Source organism: Schistocerca gregaria, chromosome X, assembly GCF_023897955.1.
Source record: "Schistocerca gregaria isolate iqSchGreg1 chromosome X, iqSchGreg1.2, whole genome shotgun sequence".
Lineage (NCBI taxonomy): Eukaryota > Metazoa > Arthropoda > Insecta > Orthoptera > Acrididae > Schistocerca > Schistocerca gregaria.
In genome coordinates this window covers 686,193,022-686,219,562 of record NC_064931.1, presented here as the reverse complement: position 1 = coordinate 686,219,562, position 26,541 = coordinate 686,193,022, and the positions used below count along the sequence as shown (strand labels likewise).

The 26,541-nt window shown below is 38.3% G+C and overlaps 1 protein-coding gene across 1 annotated transcript in view; it reads left to right on the top strand.

Moving 5' to 3' along the window:
• LOC126299514 (collagen alpha-1(XI) chain-like) overlaps window positions 1–26,541 on the top strand; it is a 497,414-nt gene that overhangs the window by 338,352 nt on the left and 132,521 nt on the right. The window contains exons 10-12 of the mRNA XM_049991477.1: window positions 4,365–4,489; window positions 9,926–10,123; window positions 12,410–12,715. Of these exons, the coding sequence (XP_049847434.1) occupies window positions 4,365–4,489; window positions 9,926–10,123; window positions 12,410–12,715 (629 nt within the window). The remainder of the gene's footprint in view (window positions 1–4,364; window positions 4,490–9,925; window positions 10,124–12,409; window positions 12,716–26,541) is intronic.

Below are 26,541 nucleotides of genomic sequence, written 5' to 3'. Positions count from 1 at the left end.
GTAGTGTCACTTGGTAGTGAATTAATGAATGACCTGAAAATTACTGCAATTCTTTCACCATTAGCTGTGTTATATGTAAACTGAATAAATCTCTTCTATTTAGGAATTGCTGTCACTTTTAGAGTGAGCTTTACTGAGTGGAAACACTTACCACACCTCCACAGGTGATCATGTTCAAATGTAGAACAGTAATTCACTGTAATGCATTTCTTGCCATGTGTTGAAATATCTGAAGTTCCATAACACCAATGTGACCTACTTCTGTTACAGTGGAAGCCAGTTTAAGCCTCTAGGCATATTCAAATATTGAGAGATCTGTAGCTGTGATGATGAATTTGATACTCACTGAGCTGTGAAAAGTATTCCAGCCACTGATATCGGACACAATGAAACCAGTGTTGTTGAATACATGCTGCCAGGGCATGTCCGAAAGAACAGGTGCCATCTTCATATCATTCAGGCTAACTGGCTGATGACCTTCTTCAGTGTGGATGCACACGAATTGCTTGAACTCTTACAGGACTTGGTAGATTGTCTGCCACGAGTAATGGGTTTAATAGCAGGGGCACTAATAATGTAGGGTGGTGTCTATAAGTTGAGAATGTGGGTCTCACAGTGAGCATGCTGGCATTAAGTCCCTGCAGTCGCAGTATCCTCTGTGCCCTTGGTGACTCTGATGGATTGAGTGTCTGCCATGTAAGCAGGAGATCATGGATTCAAGTCTCAGCTGGGGCACCCATTTTCAACTTTCCCCGTGTTCTAGGCGCTCAGTCCAGAACCATGCGACTGCTATGGTCGCAGGTTCGAATCCTGCCTCAGGCATGGATGTGTGTGATGTCCTTAGGTTAGTTAGGTTTAAGTAGTTCTAAGTTCTAGGGGACTGATGACCATAGCATTTGAGTCCCATAGTGCTCAGAGCCATTTGATTTGAACTGTCCCCGTTGATGTATATTGACGTCCGTCAGCAGCTAATGGTATTGATTTTATTGTAATTTCTTTTAAAAAAATGTGAGTCAAATAATACATTAATTAAAAAGGAAGGAATATAATTTTTGAACTCACATGAAGTCAGTTCTATTTTCAATGAGCTTTACATAAGAGCAGTAGATAAATTCATAGAAAAAATGTCACAAATTGAAAAAGAATTAAAATAGTATAAATTTAACAGAGCGTTTATTTCTCTTTCCTACAAATAAGAGGGAAATAACAAAAATAACCAGTACAATGAAAACAATAAAGTACAACAATGTTGGCTGGTATAGCTAAAAAAGTAATTAAATCTTGTCCTCAGTATTTAATAAACCACTAACATATTTATTAAAGAATTTTATGGAATTATGGAGATTCTGTGAACACCTTGAAGTGAGTAAAATGATTCCTTTATATAAAAAGACAACAAGGATCACCCAGCAAATTACAGATGCTTCACTACAACTCAAATACTGCAAAAAGTAATAGACAGTCACAAAAGACAGAGTGGTGCATTTCACAGATAGGAATAACGCCGTAAGTAATGCCTAACATGGTTTCCATAAACATAGGTCAACTAACCAAACTTTGCCAATATGGCATGGGAGAAAAATAAGCTGGCATTATAAAATCCTTTGTGAGAAACAGAAGATAATGGGTAGCAATAAAACATAAAATGAAAACTTAAAATTATAAATATTTTCTCTAAGTTTTGAAAAGTCAAATATGGAGATTGGTTGCATGCAAATGCTTAAAGATGGATGAATAAATTAATGTATGAAATGAATAAATGAATGTCAAGGATCACTAATGAGTCCACCGCTTAGGATTTTTTAAAATAAATGATGTCACCATTTCATATGATGATAGTGTCATTATGTATCTCTTACAACTTGTGGTAGCACTAAAAATGAACTATAGAAAACACTTGTTCTGAACACAGAAAGGGTAAACCAGTATTTCAGTAGTAACAATCTGCTCATAAATGGAACAGAAACAAAGTTTGAGTGGTAGCTGAATGGCAGTGAGACAGATGGAATAAAAGTAAGTAAACTGTTAATTATTTCAGAACTATTCACTGTAACTGTTCATGCATTTATCCCACTGTGAGACAAGATGGGCATTGCCCTCATGAAGAAATATTTGGGCTTACCTACCCTTTCATCAAAGACAAATCATTGGCCAGGAATGTCTTTATTTGGGGCTCCAAAAATATGTAAGTGGCATGAAGATTGATCAGGACTGTATGGAGGATGTGTAGGGGCTTCCCAGTGAAATATCTGCAACATCCTCAAGACAACCTTGGCAACATGTGGCCACACATCCTCCATACAGTCCTGATCTTCCCCCATGGGATTTCCATATTTTTAGAGCCCGGAACAAAGATATTTGTGGCTGTTGGTTTGCTCCAGAGAAAAAGATGCATGCCTGTGTACAGTCATGGATCCATAGGTAACTGCAAACATTTTTCCATGAAAGCATTGATCATATTGTCTCACAATGTAATAAATGTATTGACAATTGTGGTGACTACTTTTGAAAGAAACAGTTTATTAACTTTTTTCCATCTGTCTCATTTTCATTATAAAAATATAAATGAAAAAAGCAGCTAAAAATTCTTGAGTGTGTAGTAGTAGATGACTACATGTAAAGGGAAAATCACATGGTGAATATTTGCCCAAAAATTAGCTCAAGTCTATTCGCAATGATGAATATGTCTAGCACAGTAGACACGTTATTAAAGATGTACTATGCCCTAAACATCCTTACTTTGTGGCAGCCAGTTAGCATGTGCTAATGAGCTACAGCACCTTGTAAACATTACTCTAAAATTATGTCATTTCCTTTTAATTCAAGCTGGAAAGTACACTAAAATTACATTCTTTTTCTTTGAACACAAGCCAGAAATCACACTACAATCATGCCATTTCTCTTCTAATGCATTCTAGTATCCAAATGAAACAGACAGAAACATGTATTGTAGCACTCTCTCTACAATAAATAAAAACCAATGTTAAGTGCTGAAATGATTGTCAGCCACCCTATGATCAACCCAGTGAAGGTATGCAGCTGTCTGTTTTCAACTGCACATACTCTGATGTGACATCATCCCTTCTGGCAGTGTGAAGGCTACATTGCTCACAGTATTTTTCTATGAAAGTGCATCTAACATATTGTGCAAATGTTGGTTATGGGCAATTCTTGACGAGTAGCTGACATAATGGTACTGTGGCCAAGTGGTCAGGCACACAGACTGGCATTTTGTCCACTTGGATTCGATTCCCATTGCTACCATACTTTTTTATTTTATTCCTCACAATGTTAAACTGTTAATTACAAAATTTAAATATATTTTACCAGTTCAGTTTATATATGTAAAATTAATATATTCAGTTATAGTTATTGCCCTTGTAAGCCAAAAGGCTATAGGCCACCACATTGTACCATATTGGCAATATTTTGCATGAGCTGCCACTGTCTATGCTTATTATACTAATTACTGATTTGGGTTGGTGTTGTCAGTACACACTTAGAAAGACTGGTTACGCTCCAATAGAAGACTTGAGATGTATCGTTGAACAAAGATTTCATGACTATAATACTGGAAACAGGAATTATTACAATATGACAAGTAAATGACTGAAAATAATGAATAAGAACTCAGCAGATAGATGGTGTATTTTTACAGTAAGCTACCAGGAGACATAAAGTGCACAAAAACAAAGATTTACCTTCTATATTTGTCATTTGTGTGTTTTGTGTATTGAATATATTATTGGTAGTATGCAATAATGAAAGAGTACTTTATATTATGTGTAATGAACCATTGTATATATTTAATTATGTATGTATCTGCCATTGTACATATGAATGCTGTTGTTATTTTGTAAGCATTATGTATATTTCTGTGTATATATGTATGTCTCCATAGCTCTAACCCTGTAATGAAAAGCCCTGTTATTCTTGCTTGTGTTAAACTGACATGCCTGATATCGCATAAACATTTGAAGGACAAATAAACTAAACTGAACAAAAAAAAAATTTTTAGACAACTATACATCTCTACTGGAAGTCCTGCATCCAAAACAGAAGGTCAGCCAATCTGTCACTTTGTGACTGTTGTAAGTTTTTGAATAGAATTTTTCCTTTTATAAAGAAAATCATTATCGAAACACGCAATAAACTAACACACACTTATTAAAGTATTAACACCATTATCAAAAGACACTGCTCCTTAAATGAGTTTCTTTTACAGATCCATTATAACTATACTTGTACTATGTACCAATTTATTCATTATCTCTGTAATTAAATCTTGATTTCATATTTTTGGTATGTATTACATTAAAATATTTGCATATAGTTTATTATTAATCTTGCTATATTAAAAACAGGTTTACCTGGTGAGAAAGGTGATCGAGGGTACCCTGGTAGTCCTGGAGCACCTGGTCTTCCAGGACATGATGGAATGCAGGGTGAAGAAGGACCTAGTGGCTTACCAGGACTGCCTGGTGAACTGGTAAGTAGTCCATGTGATATTGTTCACATAACTTCATAATTCCATGAACCATAAATAACAGATTAAGACTTATTTATTGATTATCAGCCAGTAGTGATAACATCTGCCTTCATACATATGATGTTAAATGCAAGGCCCTGTTTGTTTCACTTATACAGGACATATTTTATAGTTATGTAAATTGTTCCCATGTGACATCATGTTATGCCAAGATAAAGTTACCTTTTCTTGTGCAAAATATGTTTACATTGGAGTACTGAAGTTTCTAAGTATATGAAGTGGACTGCAGTTGCCTTTCTGAAAAATTGGATGTAGATGATAGCCATGCAGAAACAAGGCAAATGAGATGGAAGACATTTTTACCTTCATTTCTCATTGCCACTTCCTGTTACTATTTTAATGTCACCAAACTATAAATTTCTACATTATTCTACCATAATATCAATGAGCACATTTACAGGTTTTTCAAAATGATGAACCTGATTTAATTATTTTTTATTCATTAAATATAAGTTGTATATGTATGCTCTACACAGCTCTGTAAAGAAGGCGATCTAAAGTTTTTATTACCATTGATAGAATGCTGATAGCTGTGTAAACAATCTCTGGAGTACTCAACACTGGCAGACAGACAGTTCATGCCAGTTTTGAATAACATGGCTACCAAGATATTCTGCATTCCTGAGTCCAGCAGAAGTGGGTTGGCAATTCCAGTGCACAGTGCAGGGGTATTGTTGTCCACAGATATTGATTTGGGGTGGGGGAGTGAGTGCCAAGACTCTGATATTGTCATTTTTTATGTAAATGAGTTGGTCAATTTTGAAATGTTTCATGCCACAAGAACTAACTTTTACAGGTGGTAGAAAATTTTATTTTATCACAGAGAATTCTAGAAGTGGATGAGTATTCTGTAATGAATAAAAACTCTATACTCCATATTGTTATGAGGAGGGAGCAAATATCCCTGTTGCACCCCTCTTCTCCCCCCTCCTCCACACCTCACCCCCATTTGTGGATGACTGTACACAAAGTGCATTTTGTCTCTTATTCAGCATCAAACCAACAACTAGGAAAAAGATAAGTCATTGGTTTAAGTAATTTCAACAAATAGGATAAATTGGAAGGGACTACAGATGTTCTGATCACATGTGTCCGATGAGCATACTGCACAAGTCCAAAAATGTTTTGTGAATAGTCCAAATAAGGCAACCATTAGAGTTAGCAGAGAACTGCAAATATCTTAACTAACTACAGGATGATGTCTAAGATGGCATTTACTGAAGAAGCTGTACCACTTAACAACATGTGCAACTCTTGCTAAAAATGCCAAAGAAAGAGTAGACCTGTTAAATTTTGTGGCATTGTAAGAAATATGGAGGAGAAATCTTACTACCATACTTAATTTTTAGCAGAGAAATTATGTTTCATCTCAGTCAAAGTGAACAGACACAATATTTGCATATGGGGTCTGTGAAATCCCATTTAAACATTGCCACATAACAAAGATCCATTGATTTTAAGCATATTTACACCTTACTGCAGAACAAATTTTATGGGCCATTCATTTTTGCGTAGGTAACTGATAGTAGAATAACATACCCGGACATGTTAGAACAGTGGGATTTTTCTGACAAAGGGAGGCCACAATGATCAGATCATTAATTTACTTCAAAGTTTGTACACTTTTAATAGTACATTAGGGCAACATAATGTGCAATTAGTAAGGTGTACTACTTACACAATTACAAGGAAATGGAGAGAAATTTTGTGTGTCAGGGATGTATTGGTCCTCCACAACCATGAGTGGTTGGTCATGTGGTTAGAATTCAAGCTCCGTATTTGGTGGATTGCTGGCCTGAGTCATCTCATCTAGTTTTTTCAATTTACATTTTTTTCAACACTAGTTATATTATTTTGTTCAGATTACCTTTCAAAGGTAATATGATGAAAAGACACATGTATTTCCACAAACTTTTATTGACTTTCCAATGTTATTTGGCCATTTACTAATTTTTATTATTACAACAAATATTATCCGACTTTTATGTCTAAAGGCAAGTTAAAAACTTTATCAAGCACCTTCAAATCAGTTCATATTTTATTGACAACAAATGAGAAATTGCTTCACATGAAGAAGCTATTAAAATACATTCATTTGTATAACATCAATTTCCAACAACAATATTTATGAAAATGATGTGTCACACATGGTTCACATCCAATTTGTTGGAAGAAAGCAAGATTTTTAAAAATGACAATAAGCTTTGTTTTTCTGTGGCAACTCTGAAAATTTCTTGTGCATGCAGGAAAATTATATTCATTCAGTGTAGTAGATGCCATTTTAATTTATGTTTTCCATGTCTGTAAGAAACATATCATCCTACAACTTGTAATGTCAAAAGCACATCTGATGATTAATCATACATTACCATCATATTCTGGCACATTGTAAATCACTGTATTATTGAATGAAATTATTTTCACCTTTATTTATTGGTGTTTGACTTGGCATTTCCAAGTCTTTCCATCATCCTTGAAACCTGTGTCTGCAGATCAAAGCAGTTCTGGTACCTACCTTGATTGCAGGTATGAAGGATTTTAGAAATCATAATGGGCATACATTTTTATGAACACCTCATGTGTTTGGTTGTTTACTTGCCTATAATTATAAATATACTGCATGGTTATAATTAAACTTTCCATATTTAACATGTTATAACATGGAAACTAATTACCATACTAGTATCAAACTTGGTAGCATTAATGTCCAGAGTATGGAATTTTGATGCGTCACAGCACCAGCATCCAGTTCCATCTATGGACACCAGGTGCCATGATCAGCCATCATGATTCATAGCCTCACATGCCTGATCAGCCACAGTGCACTTGTTGACATGTCAACATAGCTTGGACAAAATGAGTAGGGCATTATTGGTAAAGCTCTATCATCAAAACAACAGTAATTCTGCAGCTGCACTTTGAGAATATCACTAGATGAAAGGATTGTGGAAGGATTCTCTTTCTCCACCTGCTGTGCAGAGAATGATGAAGAAGTTTGAATCAACTGGAGAAGAGGCCAACGACCAGTTGCACCACAGGTGCTGTTATTATGGCAGACGACACTGTGTGCAATTCCTGATCATCAGTCAGTGCTTGTGCTATTTCACGGCTGTTGAACAACATCCCATGGTCCACAGTGTAGAAGGTGCTTCAAACCATTCTCAAATGGTATCTGTACAAGATCCATATCGTACAGCAGCTTGCAGCACACAACACATGACGTGTTGACTTCACTCTCCACTTTCTCGCTAAGACTGAGGTTGACAACGACTGGCCCTGGACTATCCTATGGACAGATGAAGCTCATTTTTCTCTGATGGGTGAGGTGAACATACATAATTGCCAAGTGTGGGTATCTTCACCTCCAATCACTGTGCATGAAGTTCCTCTGTATGGTGAATGTGTCACCATATGGTGTAGCTTCATGGCTATGTTCATCATTAGCCCATTCATTTCTTAATAGGTTGGCACTCAGGGACCAAAGATGTGCAGTGTGACTGGCCAGCATTACTTTGATATGCTTCACTAGCATGTCAAACCTGCCCTACAGGAGAGAGACGCACTGAACTCAACAGTTTCCATGCCAGATGGGGCCCCACTACACATCGCTCATGAAGTTCACCTGATTCTCTGAATACATTTGGAAATGATTGAATTATTAACTGACCGGTTCAAAATGCTTGGCCAGCACACTCACCTAATCTCATTCCCTGTGATATCTGGTTGTGGGGCTATGTGCTGTTCTGAAGTGTAACATATCAAGAGAGGTAGCCAGCATATCTACAGACATGCTTCATTCTGTGTGCAGAATGTAGTCCTGCACTTTCAGACTCTTCTGTACACTGATGGTTGCCTTATTCACCTTTTTTAGCAGTAATGATACCAGTATGTAATGGTATGACATACCACAGCAGCACATTAAAAGTGTTTCTCTTGAACTGATTCTGCATTATTTCTCTTCCCCATGTCATTGACACTGGTACACCAAGTTTTGTACTCATATGGTAATTAGTTTCCATTTTATAACACGTTAAATAGGGAAAGTGTAATTATAACCACCTAGTTGCGATAATATAATTTAGCAAACAATCAAATAACATTGGAACTTCAATAAAATTCCATGCAAATAAATGTGTCTTTTCATCATATTACCTTTCTAACTTAAAATGTATTAAATAATGTGACTAATATTAAAATGTATACATATGAGCTGGATTCGATCCAGCAATCTACTCATTACAGAGCTTCAATCCTAACCACATGACTGCCATCATCTCATGCTAAGGGAGCCACAACACACCAGTACATCACTGACATATAAAATTCTCTTGTAATTTTCTCAAAATCACCTAAATAATACACCTTGCTACTTGCTCATTATTTTGTTCTCATGGGCTACTAAAAGTGTAAAAAGTCTGAAGTAAATCTGTGATCTAAACATTGTGGCCTCCCCTTGTCAATTTAATAGAGATTCAAAAAGACTTCATTATTTGAACAGGGCGGAGCACCACCGTGTTAGCACCTCGTTGTCTAAGAAATTTTGAATCAATCCCTTTATCAGTGATGGACAGACCACACTGGGAATAAACCTGGCTCATATGTCCCTACCACCACGATCTCCTGATCTCACACCCTGTAACTTTTTCTAATAACTATAGCTGACCAGCAGAACTGTATCTCAGCTATGGTGAATTTGGTAACACAATAGATAAGTGCAGCTGCTGCTTAGATGGTTGTCATGCAGCAGAAGGAGCACACATAAACCTGTGTTAGTAAACTTTTTAACTTCCTGTTTAAATCTGTATATACTTCATTCTTTTTCAGTATCTGTTTCATGAAGACAAAACTAATTAAATATGGTCCACATTTTTGTGTAACGTTTTACTGAAATGGAAAAAAATACTTGTTCATATCAAAGCGATTGCCTTTTCATATTGTAAATATGCAACTAATTTAAAAATTAGTTACTTCTTTGAAAGTATTTTGTACTTGATTATGTGAATAAAATCATGGAGCTTAAAGCTTTATGAGTACATAATTGATTATAATTTTCCATTAACACAATAAAATCATTTAAGGAAAATTTACCTTTGTTTCATTATCAAGAATTTGTAACCATATAGTACATATATCACAAATTTATTTAACTGATTAATTGCTAAATATACACCTAAGTTTTATTATTTCACACATATATTTTACACAAAGACCTAAAAATTTAAAGTAGGAGAAATAAATATTGGAAGATTTACTTAATATGTGCAGTTATACTGAATTTCTTAAGTGTTTAAAAATTAAATTTCTTTGTTTAAACAGACATCACATATTTTTTACAAATAATTCAAATTTGTATTTCTTCATGATATGTCATTTCAGGGACCAAGGGGTTTTCCAGGGCCTAGAGGTTTTCCGGGCCTTCCCGGTCCTCCAGGTATTCCTGGCAGTGAAGGCCCTATAGGGCCGAAAGGAAATAACGGACCACCTGGTCAGCCTGGACCCCCAGGGCAGACTGGTCCTGTTGGTCCAGTAGGACCTCCAGGGCCACAAGGACAACTTGGGCCTCCAGGACTGGCTGTAAGTAAGAACAACACATTACAAGGATCATAAATTCTAAGTGTGAAATGGGTTGTTCTTTCATCCAGGGTTAATCTAATAAGTAATGAATGTTTACATAGATGTTTTCATGGATGATCATTGGTACATTTTTCTGCTGATGTTAAAATTATTAACTATTGTTTGTGATGTTTCTAACGTTTTCATGAAATATGGTATACTAACAGTGTTCATTTATACCACCATTCCTCATCCAGATACATGCTTCCATTAAATTTATTTTAACTCATTCCTTAGTTACCCAGTTGCGCTCTCTCTCTCTCTCTCTCTCTCTCTCTCTCTCTCTCTCTTTCTCTTTCTCTCTCTTGAAATGATGTTCTCAAATAATACAGTTGTTTCTGATTTAGGAATTGTGGCTTCCCAACTTAGTCTTAATTTTCTGTTCTTCTCGAGACTCTTTCTGATTTTTGCTCATAATCTTCAAAGCACTAGGTTACTGGAGGTATCTAGTCATTTATATGTACTTGATTAGAGTGCAATTCACACTAAGTGTTTTGCAGAGGATTGATAAAACACTTTCATTCTTACAGTGTGGAACAACATAATGTCACCTATTTGGGCTAAATACACTCCTGGAAATTGAAATAAGAACACCGTGAATTCATTGTCCCAGGAAGGGGAAACTTTATTGACACATTCCTGGGGTCAGATACATCACATGATCACACTGATAGAACCACAAGCACATAGACACAGGCAACAGAGCATGCACAATGTCGGCACTAGTACAGTGTATATCCATCTTTCGCAGCAATGCCGGCTGCTATTCTCCCATGGAGACGATCGTAGAGATGCTGGATGTAGTCCTGTGGAACGGCTTGCCATGCCTTTTCCACCTGGCGCCTCAGTTGGACCACCGTTTGTGCTGGACGTGCAGACCGCGTGAGACGACGCTTCATCCAGTCCCAAACATGCTCAATGGGGGACAGATTCGGAGATCTAGCTGGCCAGGGTAGTTGACTTACACCTTCTAGAGCACGTTGGGTGGCACGGGATACATGCCGACGTGCATTGTCCTGTTGGAAGAGCAAGTTCCCTTGCCGGTCTAGGAATGGTAGAACGATGGGTTCGATGACGGTTTGGATGTACCGTGCACTATTCAGTGTCCCCTCGACGATCACCAGAGGTGTACGGCCAGTGTAGGAGATCGCTCCCCACACCATGATGCCGGGTGTTGGCCCTGTGTGCCTCGGTCGTATGCAGTCCTGATTGTGGCGCTCACCTGCACGGCGCCAAACACGCATACGACCATCATTGGCACCAAGGCAGAAGCGACTCTCATCGCTGAAGACGACACGTCTCCATTCGACCCTCCATTCACGCCTGTCGCGACACCACTGGAGGCGGGCTGCACGATGTTGGGGCGTGAGCGGAAGACGGCGTAACGGTGGGCGGGACCGTAGCCCAGCTTCATGGAGACGGTTGCGAATGGTCCTTGCCGATACCCCAGGAGCAACAGTGTCCCTAATTTGCTGGGAAGTGGCGGTGCGGTCCCCTACGGCACTGCGTAGGATCCTACGGTCTTGGCGTGCATCCGTGCGTCGCTGCGGTCCGGTCCCAGGTCGACGGGCACGTGCACCTTCCGCCGACCACTGGCGACAACATCGATGTACTGTGGAGACCTCACGCCCCACGTGTTGAGCAATTCTGCAGTACGTCCACCCGGCCTCCCACATGCCCACTATACGCCCTCGCTCAAAGTCCGTCAACTGCACATACGGTTCACGTCCACGCTGTCGGGGCATGCTACCAGTGTTAAAGACTGCGATGGAGCTCCGTATGCCACGGCAAACTGGCTGACACTGACGGCGGCGGTGCACAAATGCTGCGCAGCTAGCGCCATTTGACGGCCAACACCGCGGTTCCTGGTGTGTCCGCTGTGCCGTGCGTGTGATCATTGCTTGTACAGCCCTCTCGCAGTGTCCGGAGCAAGTATGGTGGGTCTGACACACCGGTGTCAATGTGTTCTTTTTTCCATTTCCAGGAGTGTAGTTGATTAAGGATAAATATTTGTCCAAAAATGATGTTTGGAAAGTTTTGGCTGCTTAATCTAAGCCTAAGTAGTTTGGTTAGTTGAAATTATTCATAGCTGTTATTGTTTTTGTGATTTGTAAATACAGATTATTATGCCCGAGTACTTTGGTTTTTCAAAATAATTTGAGAAAAGTGCAGTGTTTAATTTTTCTGTTTATTTCCGCAAAAGAAACAGTAACAATCATCCTACAAATTATTAATTATTAATTTCAGGGACCTCAAGGTAAGCCTGGAATACCAGGTCTGCCAGGATCAGAAGGGTCTCCAGGACATCCAGGAAATCCAGGCAGCCCAGGGTCAAAGGGGGACACAGGTCCACAAGGACCTCAGGGTCCTGTTGGTTTTCCAGGACCAAGAGGTGTGAAAGGAGATGAAGGAAAGAGAGGAAGTACAGGAGACAAAGGAGACAAAGGAGATAGGGGTGCTGATGGTGAGAAAGGAGACATGGGGATGAAAGGAGAAAGAGGAGCCACTGGTCCACAAGGTATACCTGGACTTGAAGGGCCTGAAGGTCCAAAGGTTGGTTCAAACATTAATTATGATCTGATATTGTTGTTTTCACATAAGGTAAGGTAAAGAAAAGTATAATACAAAAAAATATAGTACAGTGTATTGGCACCTACAACATGTATAATTTCATTCTATTAAGTAAATTTACTTTGCCATACATGAAGTAATTTGGATTACACTTTCTTGAAGTAAATATTCAGATATATTACAGGAAGAAACTAGACACATACTTTAAAGCATTTAAACAATTCCTTACAATGAGTGACTCTGAACACCCATCAAGTATAACAATAAGCCAGTGTTTTGTGCTTCACAAGTAGCATTCCAGGGAAGTAATCAATGTTCTGCATTACAGAATTACCATTATCATATACTAAAGGAAGTATTTGAAATCGTAACTCTCCTAAACATTAACGTTGTATATGTGACTAATAAGCTGCTTTTGTAATTACAGAGAATTGTATAATGAACACTTAATCACACAAAAGTTGGCTAATCGACATCTCAGCTATAGTTGCAATTATCGACAGTAAATACAACATACCAGGCATTTTCACTTTTTATTTCATTGTTTTTCCCTTGCTATTAGAATATTATACAAGAATAAATATGGCAACATTCTATACTTATTTTAAGAAACACAGTACCTTTAATACCTATAGAATACGTTTCTATGAAGCACCCATACACAGCAGTAGTAATTTGTGGTCTGAGGTAATCAGTGTAGACACATAATGGGTAATTTTAGTAATGAATGTGATGAGTGAAATCTATGAGATTATCATTCAGTCTATACTAACCAATTACAGTCCATGATTCAAGGTCATGTAACTGCACACCCTTACTCTGAGGATGCCACTTTATTCATGACTCATACATAGAGTTTTAAAACTTCTGTAGGCTATTTCAGACTGTCATAAATATGCCTAGACTATGTTAGTTTTCCTGGTAGCTTGGTCAATTAAGGTCATATCTATATTCCCCATAGATAAGGGATATTGCATACCTATCACGTATTACCTGATAAAGATCACTATTTTTACGTATGTGACTAATGTCATACTAGATACTGCAAAAATCTGGAAATGGTAAACCTTCTTGAAATTGAGTAAGGATATACAGGGTGTTTATAAATGAATATTGGAGTTTTAACACTTTATAATATTTATTACATTAAACTTACAGTTGTAAATGATATGTCAAATGAAATAGCAGCTCAAACAGTTGTGTTTGGCAACAGTGCACATGCGTAGTGCGTACTGTTTCTGCTGCAATCCATTAGACAGCAGTAGTAGCAAAGATGGCGAATAGTGAACAGAAAATGTTTTGTATTTTGCAGTTTGCAAAGACCGAATCTGTAGTTACTGTGCAATGTTCATTCTGGCTGAAGTTCGGTTATGGTTCTCCAAGAGATAGTAACATTCATAGATGGTATCATCAGTTTGAGAGAGTCGTTCATTCGTAGCCCAAAGAAATCAGTCCAGAAGGCTAGTCGTAAATCGCAAGTTCCCGTGTCAGCTGTTTGGAAAGTTTTAAGAAAACGCATACAGCTATGTCTTTACCATTTACAGTTATTACAGGCTCTAATGCTGGCAGATCAGGAATCTCATGTTGTCTTCAGTGATTAATCAACCTTTCACCTTAGTGGACATGTTAACACTCACAATGTGTGCGTCTGGGGCTCAGAAGATCCTCACGAAGTGGTACAAATGCAACGAGATTCCCCTAAAGTGACTGTTTTTGGTGCTGTATCCCGGCGGTAAGTTTATGGGCCTTTCTTTTTTGGTGAACCTACTGTAACTGGCACTTCTTACCCTGATACACTAGAGTAATGGCTCTTCCCTCAGCAGAAAGAAGGGGAGCCAGAGAATTTCATTTTCCAGCAAGATGGTGTGCCACCTCACTGGCATAGTGAAGTTTGCAATTGGTTGAACTTCACTGTACCCAAGTGCTGGACAGGCTGCAAGGGGGCCAATGACAGGGCTTGCTTTGCATGGCCTCCACATTCACCCGACCTAACGCCATGCAATTTTTTCCTATGGGGCTTCATCAAGGATTGTGTGTACATGCCTCCACTACCAGCAGACCTCCCTGAATTAAGAAACAGCTGAATTAAGAAGCAGCTGTTGCTACAATCACTGAAGACACACTTATCAACGTTTGGGAAGAACTCAGCTATAGACTTGATGTGTGCTGTGTGACAAATGGCGCTGACATTGAACATTTATAAGGTTCTTGGTAAAACTGTTTGAGTTGCTCTTTCATTTGACATGTCATTTATAACTGTAAGTTTAATATAATAAATATTATAAAGTGTTAAAACCCTGATATTCATTTACAGACACCCTGTATAAAGGGTTGGGTAACTTATAGGACATTTTTGTTCTATGTACACTGACAGGAAGAAAACTGTAACATAAAAAAATACTTAATACAGAGTAATGAAATCTTGGAAATGCATTTTTCTAGGTAACATATTTAAGTGAGTAACAATGCAACACCACAGGTTATGTAAGCACAAGATATGTCATTGAAACTGTGAAGTGTTGGTACATTCATAATTGGTGTAATCACCATAATGTTGCACTCAAGCATGAAAACATGTATGCATTGTATTGAACAGGTGCTGGATGTCAGTTTGAGGAATGGAATTCCATGCCTGTTGCACTTGGTTAGTCAATACAGGGACTGGTTACGGATGATGCTAGAGTTGTTTGATGATGTCCCATATGTGCCCATTTAGAGAAAGATTGGTGATCAAGCAGGCCAAGGCAACATGTCAACACTCTTTAGGGCATGTTGGTTTGCAACAGTGGTATGCAGGCAAGCGTTACCAGTTTGAAAATCCTCCTGGAATTCTGTTCATGAATGGCAGTACAGCAGGTCAAAGCACCAGACTGAAACACACATTTGCAGTCAGGGCGCGTGGGACAACCACAAGAGTGTTCCTGCTGTCATACAAAATCACATCCCAGACCATAGCCCCAGGCATAGCTCCAGTGTGTCTAGCACACAGACAGGTTGGTTGCAAACCCTCAAGTGGCCTTCTTCTAACCAACATATGTCCATCATTGGCAGTGGGAGAGAACCAGCTTTCATCAGAAAATGCAACACACCTCCACCCTGCACTCCATCGAGCTTTGCTTTGGAGTTGCACATGAGGTAGGCTTGGTGTCAGTGGAATACATGCTACAGGACATCTGGCTCAGAGCTGTCCTTGAAATAACCGGTTTGTAACAGTTTGGTATCGCACTGTGGTGCTACCTGCTACTCAAATTACCGCTGCAGATGTAATACAATGCACCAAGGCCATATATCAAACATGATGGTCTTCCCTCTTGGTCATGGCATGTGGCCATCCAGTGCCCAGTCTCCTTGTGATCATACATTCTTGTGGCTACTGCTGCCAGCAATCATGTACATTGGCTATATTCCTCCCAAGTCTTTCTGCAGTATCTCTACAAAACAGCACTCACCAGGTCTATGCTGTATGCACAAACAAGTATCACTTGTGTGGAGCCAGAACTGTTTCCATCACTGAAGACCATGGCATCCCATTCCATCTTACAACAGATCCTCTGATGAAACCAGTTGAGCTCGGCACATCAGTGCTGTGGTGTGAGTGGAAGGCGGATTATAGGTGTCTGTGCCCATAGTCCCACAGCTAATAATTGGTTCACAACAGTATGTGTTGACACATCTGGGCTCACAAGCCCTCTTAACTGAACTGTGGTAGTTATTCAATCTGGCATTGCTGCCATTACAATACAATGCTCCTGGGGAGCATCTCTGCTGTGTGAACATTGAGAAGCTTTTCTATGTATGTGAGAACATTCATGTGATCACTGACATCATCATCATTTTACAACTGACGCAGCACTTCTAACTTGTGTGGCAATTCTCAAAGAGGTCCAACCCAACACATAGAGAGCCACAATTTCATCCCTTTCAAACTTGCTCAGTTGGCTGTAGGAAGCAGGAGTGCATCTCTGTGCCATTGTTGACTGCTTGCTTCACATGCTTGCACCACACTGAGCCTTCTGGTTGTGACCATTCCATATTAAGGGAAGACACAGATGGTGCTCTGATAGCTATGCCACTACTCTATCTGTTGGCAGACAACATTGGAAACTATTTTCAGTATATCTAATATCCCCATGTGGCATATTCCATCATCAGATCAAAACCAAAGCCTTCTTTCCAGATGTGTTCTACTCCCCCCTCTCTCTTCCCCCCCCCCCCCCCCCCCATTGTATTTCTGATGTAGAAATGAGGGATTGAAATAATAATACTACACTTCAATTTTCATAATGTGTGCAACTTTTGATATAACTGACTTTTGGAAAGCATGGTAACTACTTCATATTTTTGCTCTTGCCTGTTCTTGCACCTTTAAATACAATACAACAATGGGAAAACACTGCAAAAGCCACAGTTTCATATAATGTCTGATGTACTTATTCATTCCAGATTGTAATATTTTTTTCTTTGTAAGTTTGTTATTTAGCTATGGATTTTTCAAACTGTCACTGACAAAATAATGTAATTACAACACTCAGCTTTAACTAAGATACAGACAAATCCGTGTCTATTTGTAAAAACAAGAGAGTTAATGGAAACATTGACCCTAACCTAAAATAACCATTTGGAAGACTTGTGTGGCATCAATCACAGCAGTTCTGACACTGTTTCCACCATGTTCCACACAGAACTACTGAATAATCACCTTAGAGTTTCTAGCTGACCAGTATTTCTTTGATAAAATGTGATGGTATGAGTTACAAGACAGGAACCTGTAGAAAGAAAACCAGTATTGTAAGATCATTGTTTGTAATTGGTCGTGTGTGTTTTATGAAACATTTTCCAGTTCACATAAAATGCTCATAGAGTAAATTAGTCATTTCTTTTTAATACATTCATGCTAGTTCTTGAAGAAATACATCACACCAAAACAACTGTATTCAGATATTTTGCATCCTTGTTGGTACATGATCACTGAAATAGATCACCACAGAGTTCTAGGTATGCATAGTTGTAGATATCTACATTAAAAATACACAGATCCATGTTTGGTCCAGCATGGGAGAAATGCTCTCAAGGTGCATTAGAGTAACATTTTGGAATGTTGTGTTAAGCAGTTAATGCATGAATCAAGAGGATTTGTTTTTCAATGTCATGATTGCTGTCTGCACAGAGTAAATTATATACCAATAAACTGCAGAGGAGAATGCCTAAAGAAATGAGTAGTTAATTAGGTACCCAGGATCTCAGTCACATAAATCACTTATAAGATGATTTCATCTGATATCAGGCAGGTATCATCCTTCTATAGATACCACAAGAACTACAAAGCATTCTGCAATGGCACTAGATACATACACACAGCTATAGATGTTTTGCACCCTGGTGAACTGTGTATGAATTCAGTGTGAAGATTGTATAGCTGCTCAGACAGATCATATTCTGTATTAGAGCTTAACTTCAAGATTTTTGTAGTAATCAAGTTTGTAATAAGAAACAAGTCTCTCAAAAAAATCTCTTCTTAGATTTCATTGTTTATACCAATATATTGTGCTGCTTTAATGTTCTTTCACTATTAAATAGAACTTCTACATCAGATTTTCTTGTTTTCACACAATTTGATTTTTGTTTGTTGCTTTTTTAATGATGGCCAACATAAAAAACTCTTTTTTTTTAACCCAGCTTAATTAAGGGGATAAAGTTCATGGATCTTCTTGGCATCATACATAAAACTATTTGGTGCATTCATTCTAGAGGGAGTTAGGCTGGATATAAGGACTAGATCAGTTCCTATTTACGGAATATTTGCTATGTTTAGCATATACCCCTCCACAGGCAGTGTTATGCTATATAGTTGTTCACACACTGAATGATTTTTTAGTAATTACCTGTCAGCAGTGAAGCCATTCAGGATTCGTGCAATCATTTGCATTTTTTGAATAGGTCTGGCTACTAGCAACGTTTTATAACAATGATTGAGTTAATTACATTCTTAGCTTTTAAAGATTCTGAGAATTATTGTAGGTTTCACTACATAAAAATTAGGATTTAGTTCTTTGTTTTATAATGCTTCTGATACATGAACATGATTTTAGCATCGTATAGACAGGGTGGTCCATTGATCGTGACCGGGCCAAATATCTCATGAAATGAGCGTCAAACAAATAAACTACAAACAACAAAACTTGTGTAGCTTGAAGGGGGAAACCAGATGGCGCTATGGTTGGCCCACTAAATGGCACTGCCATAGGTCAAATGGATATCAACTTCATTTTTTTAAATAGGAACCCCAATTTTTTATTACATATTCGTGTGGTAAGTAAAGAAATATGAATGTTTTAGTTGGACCACTTTTTTTGCTTTGTGATAGATGGCACTGTAATATTGGCAAACATATGGCTTACAATTTTAGATGGACAGTTGGTAACAGATAGGTTTTTTAAATTAAAATACAGAACGTAGGTACGTTTGAACATTTTATTTCCATTGTTCCAATGTGATACATGTACCTTTGTGAACTTATCATTTCTGAGAACGTGTGCTGTTACAGCATGATTACCTGTAAATACCACATTAATGCATAAAAATAAATGCTCAAAATTATGTCCGTCAACATCAATGCATTTGGCCATACATGAACGACATCCCTCTCAACGGCGAGTAATGTTTGCACATGCATTGACAATGTGCTGATGCATGTTGTCAGGCATTGTCAGTGGATTACGGTAGCAAATATAATTCAACTTTCCCCACAGAAAGAAATCCGGGGACGTCAGTTCCGGTGAACTTGCGGACCATGGAATGGTGCTTCGACGACCAATCAACCTGTCATGAAATATGCTATTCAATACCACATCCACCGCATGCGAGCTATGTGCCAGACAGCCATCATGTTGGAAGTACATCACCATTCTGTCATGCACTGTAACATCTTGTGTTAATATCTGTAGAACATTACATAGTAAATCAGCATACATTGCACCATTTAGATTGCCATCAATAAAATGGGGGCCCAGTATCCTTCCTCCCATAATGCCGCACCATACATTAACCCACCAAGTTTGCTGATGTTCCACTTGTCACAGCCATCATGGATTTTCCGTTGCCCAATAGTGCATATTATGCTGGTTTACATTACCGCTGTTGGTGAATGACGCTTCGTCGCTAAATAGAATGCGTGCAAAAAATCTGTCATCGTCCCATAATCTCTCTTGTGCCCAGTGACAGAACTGTACAAAAAATTCAAAGTCATCACTACACAATTCCTGGTGCATAGAAATATGGTACGGGTGCAATCGATGTTGATGTAGCATTCTCAACACCAGCGTTTTTGAGATTCCCGATTCTCGCGCAATTTGTTTGCTACTGATGTATGGATTAGCCGCGACAGCAGCTAGAACACCTATTTTGGCATCATCATTTGTTGCAGGTTGTGGTTCATGTTTCACATGTGGCTGAATAGTTCCTGTTTCCTTAAATAGCGCAACTGACCGGCGAACGGTCCAGACTTTTGGATGATGTCATCGAGGATACCAAGCAGCATACATAGCACACGCCCATTGGGCATTTGATCACAATAGCCATACATCAACACAATATCTACCTTTTCCACAATTGATAAACAGTCCATTTTAACATCGGTAATGTATCACGAAGCTAATACCGTCTGCACTGGTGGAATGTTACGTGATAACACATACATATACATTTGTGACTATTACAGAGCCATCTATCACAAACCGAAAAAAGTGGTCCACTTGTTTGTAAAAACTACTCAATTACTCATCCACTAAACAACATTGATGTTAATAAAATAGATACCTTGCAGCTAATGAAACATACTTCTTTGTACTGCAGTGTTGGAGATATTACCATGAAGTGACTTTACAAGCCTTTTAAGTGCCAATTTTACTACTACTTTATGGTGATAGGTTGCAGAATAAAAGGAAGCCAGTTCATCACTCTGAGTTTAGGAAATTATATATTGAAAGAATCATGGACATATTCATTGAGAAACAGCACTCTACTGCTTTTCAAACTTGGATGGATTGTTGCATTGTTGAGGTAGACATTGCTTATTTTGTGGCATTTCTGTGGTGTCTTTTTGCATCCAGGGCAATAAATTACTTCTTCTCTCATTAGTATAACACCTCTTCAAATATAAAAAGCCACACTTTTCTTCTGGATAACACGTTTTCATTCCACTGCACTTCAAACAACATATAGGATGTAACTAAAAGGTGTGGTCATAATTTCAGAAAACATTCCTTACACATAAGGAAGAAAATGTATTAGATGGACATTGGTCTAGAAACTTAATGTTAGAGCTAATTTTCTACTTCTCTTCGTAATCACATTTATCATCGAAAACATGCAGAAACAGAACATAATAGCATTATATGGAACATTTTCTTACATGAAATGCTGAAACTACACTCTTACTTACACTTGGTTAGAATGCGTAGTAAGTATTAATTCTTAGCTTGACCACATGACTGAAGAGTGCCACATGAGAACATGTTGTATCCATATGATGTTCAGTGTGTGCAGGCACTATCATCAGCTGATTTTGTTGCATGGACACACTTCTGAAACTGATTCATACAACAACACGGAAACCCTCGCATTCGCACAAATGTGCTTTTCACAGATCAGGCCTCATTTCAACTTGATCAGATTCTAAATTTTCACATGTAGCATGTATGGGCTGTTGCAAATCCTCAGGAAACAATGTAATCACATCATCAACAAAGATTTTCTGTGAATATTTGAGCCATCATTGTTGGTCATTGTTTGTTAGGGCCTCATGTTCTTCCACCTAGGCTGAACAGAGAAACCTACCACATTTTCTTACACAGTACTCTATCTGTTCTGCTAGAACATGTGCCTTTATGAATGTGACAAAACATGTACTTCATGCATGATGGAGTTCTTCTGATTTCAGTATTAAAGTTCATAAACTTCTAAATAACAGATTCTATGACAGATGAGTATGTGGAGGTGGACCAATTCCTTGGCCTTCATACTCTCCAGACTTAAACTCACTTGACCTATGTTTGTGGGGAGCATTTGAAAGCTCTTGTGTACAGAACTCCTGACCAAGATGTACAGAGTCTTTGTGCCCATACTGTGGAAGGCAGTGTAACAATATGCATTTCTCTAGACATGCATCAGTGCATTAGGGTTTCAATGCGATAATGGCTTTATGCATGTATTGTTGCTAAAGGAGGTCATTTGAAACATTGTATTTAGGAAAGTATTTCATATTGTGATGATACATTCTTTTCCTGTGTATTTACCATGATTAATGAGAATATGAAGAGAAGTAGAAAACAGCTCTAACATGGAAACACAACATTTCTAGACAAAAGTCCATGTAACATATTTTCTTCCTCTACATATGAGAAATGCTTCATCAAAGTCTGGCCATATCTTTTTGTTATGCTTGTATAGAACCACATGCCTGCCAGCCACAGACAGACTACTCAGTGCTGTTACAGTAAATAGTCCTTGCTTAACAGGTGCCGTTCTCTTATAGTTGTCACAAAAAATATTTATGTCTTTTGGTTTTCTTACTATACATACTACTGTGTCTGTGTTGTTTAAGTTTTGAGAGAACATATCACAAATGATATTATTTCCAATTACAACTTTTCTCAGAATAAAAATGAAAAGATTTATGCAAACAGTTCCCTACACCTCTAACATACGGCTTTACTTGCTACAATTATGTAACTTCTGTGACCACATTAAAATACCTCACACTTAATTACTTAATGAAATTTAAAAAATCAATAAATGAAGCATATGCTGCACCTTTACATTTTGAAAGTTTATGTCTTACAACCCAGCATCAGACCAACAAAGGTACAACTAACTCCTCCATCAGGTATAATGCCCCACAGAAAAATAGATAATTGGAGAATGGATGACAACATGTCAGTATGTCTTCACTGTGGACACCCTGGACACATTATATGCTTCTACAGAGAAAGAACATGAGCATTCAACAACTATTTCCCAACGAGGCCACCAACCATCACAACAGTCCTACTCATGTCAGTCAGCTGCAAATGATTACAGTCAACCAATAGGACAAGCTTCACTGCTGCACCATGGATGAGTCACTCCCCAACACAACATAGCCATTCCCAGTCATCATACAGAAGCACCAGGCAATTGTATAGCCACCTACTACAGGAAAGCTAAGTGAGGCAACTATCTAAAAAGGTGAGGCCACCACAGGTGAAAATCCTCCATGGAGAACTTTCAACAATATGTCAGGATATCTCATTGACATCATGACTGAAGGTCAATTCTCTGGGCACTAGTTGACTTGGGCTTCATTTTCTGTAATGTCATATGCTTAACATATTCACCTATAGAAGACTAGGTTCTGTGATATGAAACTGATTGTACTGAAGATTGCAAATGAGAAATACATTCAATCAACCAAACATGTGCTGCAAGAATAGCTATCAGTGACAGGACACAGCCTTTTGAATATTTTATTTTAATAGAATGTGGTCATAATTTTATTGTCAGGTAGAAGTTCTGGCCCCAATGTTAGCAGTACTTTATTTATAATTATGTTTGTAATGTTTGCATTTTGTGGAATACTCTGTGTTTGTTCTAAAGAGAGCACTCTCCATCCAGGAGTTCAGTTCTGTCTGTATGTCGGGGTCTTAATAACATGCTTTCAGTGATAAGTGTCGTACTTCACTGGTGACCCTTCTTTTGGATTTGGAGTTGATCATTATTATGACAAATATATTGATTTCTGTGATAAAGAAGAAATTTAAACACACTATTTGTGTTGATTGTATTAAAACGTGTGTATCTTGTTGTTATATGTTGTGTATTAACAAACATTGAGTGCTATGAAAAATGAACTTCATAATACCAGTTGTAATTTTCAATTGCACTTTATACAATTTCCACAGTAGTATTGTTGTTCAGACAACCATTCTACCTAATTTAAATGTATATCTTCATAAATAAAGGTTTTATTTTTAGAAGTTTTGGATATTTTTCAATGTATTGGATAGCATGCACTGGCTGACAACAGAAGTGAAGCACCCATAGTGAAAGGAGTAAATGAAATGAAACTTTATGGGTTGAGAGGATACTGGTATGTGATTTTACTTCTGTGATTACAATATCAGATGAAATTTACAAAGAACTTGGTACTATGAGCTCACTTATCAGTATGATGTTGCATCCCCTCTGGTCTGGATGCATACGCTGACTCAATTTTGAAGGGTGTCATAAAGCTTCTGCAGGGGGAAGCTGGCCAACAACTATCATAACTGGTCCTTGATATCTTTGATACAGTCACTGAGATTGAGTTGATGTCCTAGATGGTCACACATGTGACCTGTCAGGGATGGATCTGGGAATCTTGTTGGCCATGGGAATAAGTCAACATCACACAGACAGTTCATAGGGACACATGTTCCATGTTGACAAGCATTGTCCTGTTGAAAAATGGCATCAGGATACTGTCTCATGAGAGGTAACAGAAGACAACTCAAGATGTCTGTGATGTACTGGTTCACATTCAGAGTTCCCTCAATCAGTACCAGCCATTACCTGACATTATACTCAGTATCTCCCTACAACATGATGCCAGCAATTATACCACTATGCCTCTCCAAAACATTGGAAAGGTGGGACCTCCCCAGGTCACGGGCATTCTCTCTGAGTACAGTCATCTGGGGTAGTGCACAACCATGATTCATTGTTGAACACAGTGTGATGCCATTCATCAGCTGCTAGTCATGACAATACTCCAAATGCAGTTGCTTGTCTTGTGGTATTCAAGACAACCTAAGAGTGGACAGTAATTACCTAGTCCAGCTACCTATCTCTGACCAATGGTGTGTGATAAGACAAAATGGTGCAGCGACTTCATTACTTGATGTGGATGGCAGGTGCAGATTTGAAGAGTTTATGGTATGATTGGTGCACAAAAAGGCAACCCTCCCTTTTAGTGGTCAGATGTGGCTGACCAGTACCTTGACAGTGAGTATGTCTGTCCTTATGTTCCCATGCAGTCCAATATCAGACCAGTGTCACATCTGGATTTTGCACAATTTGGCCAGCTGCCCTAATGGGGGTATACAGTGAGGTCCATTTCAAACTCTGTCTGGTGCTGATAACGCTGTCTCTCACAAGTATGTGGCATCTCCAAGTCCTTCATAGTGATAAAAATCTGACACTGTTCACACCCCCTTATACCATGCCATACCAGTGATGGTAGCAACACTAAATAGGAACAATACTAACACACTTTGGTGGCTGTTCTACCTATCAATGAGAATTAAATCTCTAATCATTTATATACTAGCCAATGGTATGGATGTGTATGAAGTTACATTGGCAGCTAACCATTTCTTCTGGATGCTTCATTTTTTTGTGAGTCAGTGTATGTCACAGTAAAGTAGTTGTGAATTACATTTGCACAGGGTGCAAATTTAAGCATCAACATCTGGTGTGGATGATCATTTTTCCTTTTTTGTAATGTATCTATTTATGGAATTGGTACAATATTTCCATCTTTTTTCCACTCATTGAACAGTTTGATCTAAGGAATTGTTTAAAAGTGTGTAAAAGTATGCCCCATGGTATACAGTCTCTATAAAGAAACTTATAAAAGAATTAATGTCTACTACATAAAATGAATCATAGGAGAATAGATAGAGAGATGCTAAATGAAATATGTTTTACTATCAAAAGAGCAATGCATAAAGCCTGTAATGAGTACTGCAACAGAATCTTATGGAGAGACATCTCATAAAATCTAAACAAATCCCAACTATATGTAAAGGCTGTCAGTGGTACCAAAGTTAATGTCCAGACATTCATGAATGACATTAGAGTCTTGCACACCACAAGTTTCAACCTGACAAGCCCCTGTCTCACCATATCACCTGTGCTGCATAATATATGGGGCAGCACAAGTGGTGCACCGGACCCTGTAGCTGAGCGTAAGACACTGGGCCAGCTTGGTCACATTGATGCAGCACGCTGACTTGTCTCTTCTCTAGCCTGCCAGGTTTTGGCTTTGGGCCAACCTCTTGCCTTTGTTGTGTTACATTCTGCCTTCATCTGCAAAGCACTGAATTTATACTCCTTTCTTGCCATATCAATTAACTATGCAGGAGGCATTGGCAGTAGTTTCATTGAATTTCAGAGATTGCATGTTTCACTATAGTGCCAGTTCATCCATTGTTTTACCTCCAACTAGTTACAGGTTCTTCTAATCAACTTATTTATTTCCAAATGCAGCAGATCAACCATAAATTGATGTAATTAAAGGCACTTCATACTTTTAGGATTAAATTGCTGATAATCACAATGTAAGGGCCCATTGATTCTCAATATTAATCACATACTACATGATGCCAAAGAGTCAGATTTCCTTTGTACAAGGTTTAGTACATTGCTAACAGATATGAAGTGCACTGCAGTATAGTAAACAAGTGAGTGTGATGATTACTACAAGCATAGAGACCAACACAGTGAATTAGCAATCTGACAGATTGATGGACTGGCTTCCTACCTCACTGTCTATGGCATGGCAGGCTGCATTCAACCCATTATCCAGGCTGGCTTGGCCATAGACTGTACTGGCCAGCAAGCACCACACAGGCTGCACAGGCTGAAAACTGTGCTTTCCATGACTAGACGACATAAAAACTGAAACTGATGCTTGCAAATAAAAATTAAAAAATCCTGAATCCCTGTTTGCCTTTGTAATGCAATATTTGAAACTGAATTGTTGTTCCAGTTTAATTCTCACACCACTACAG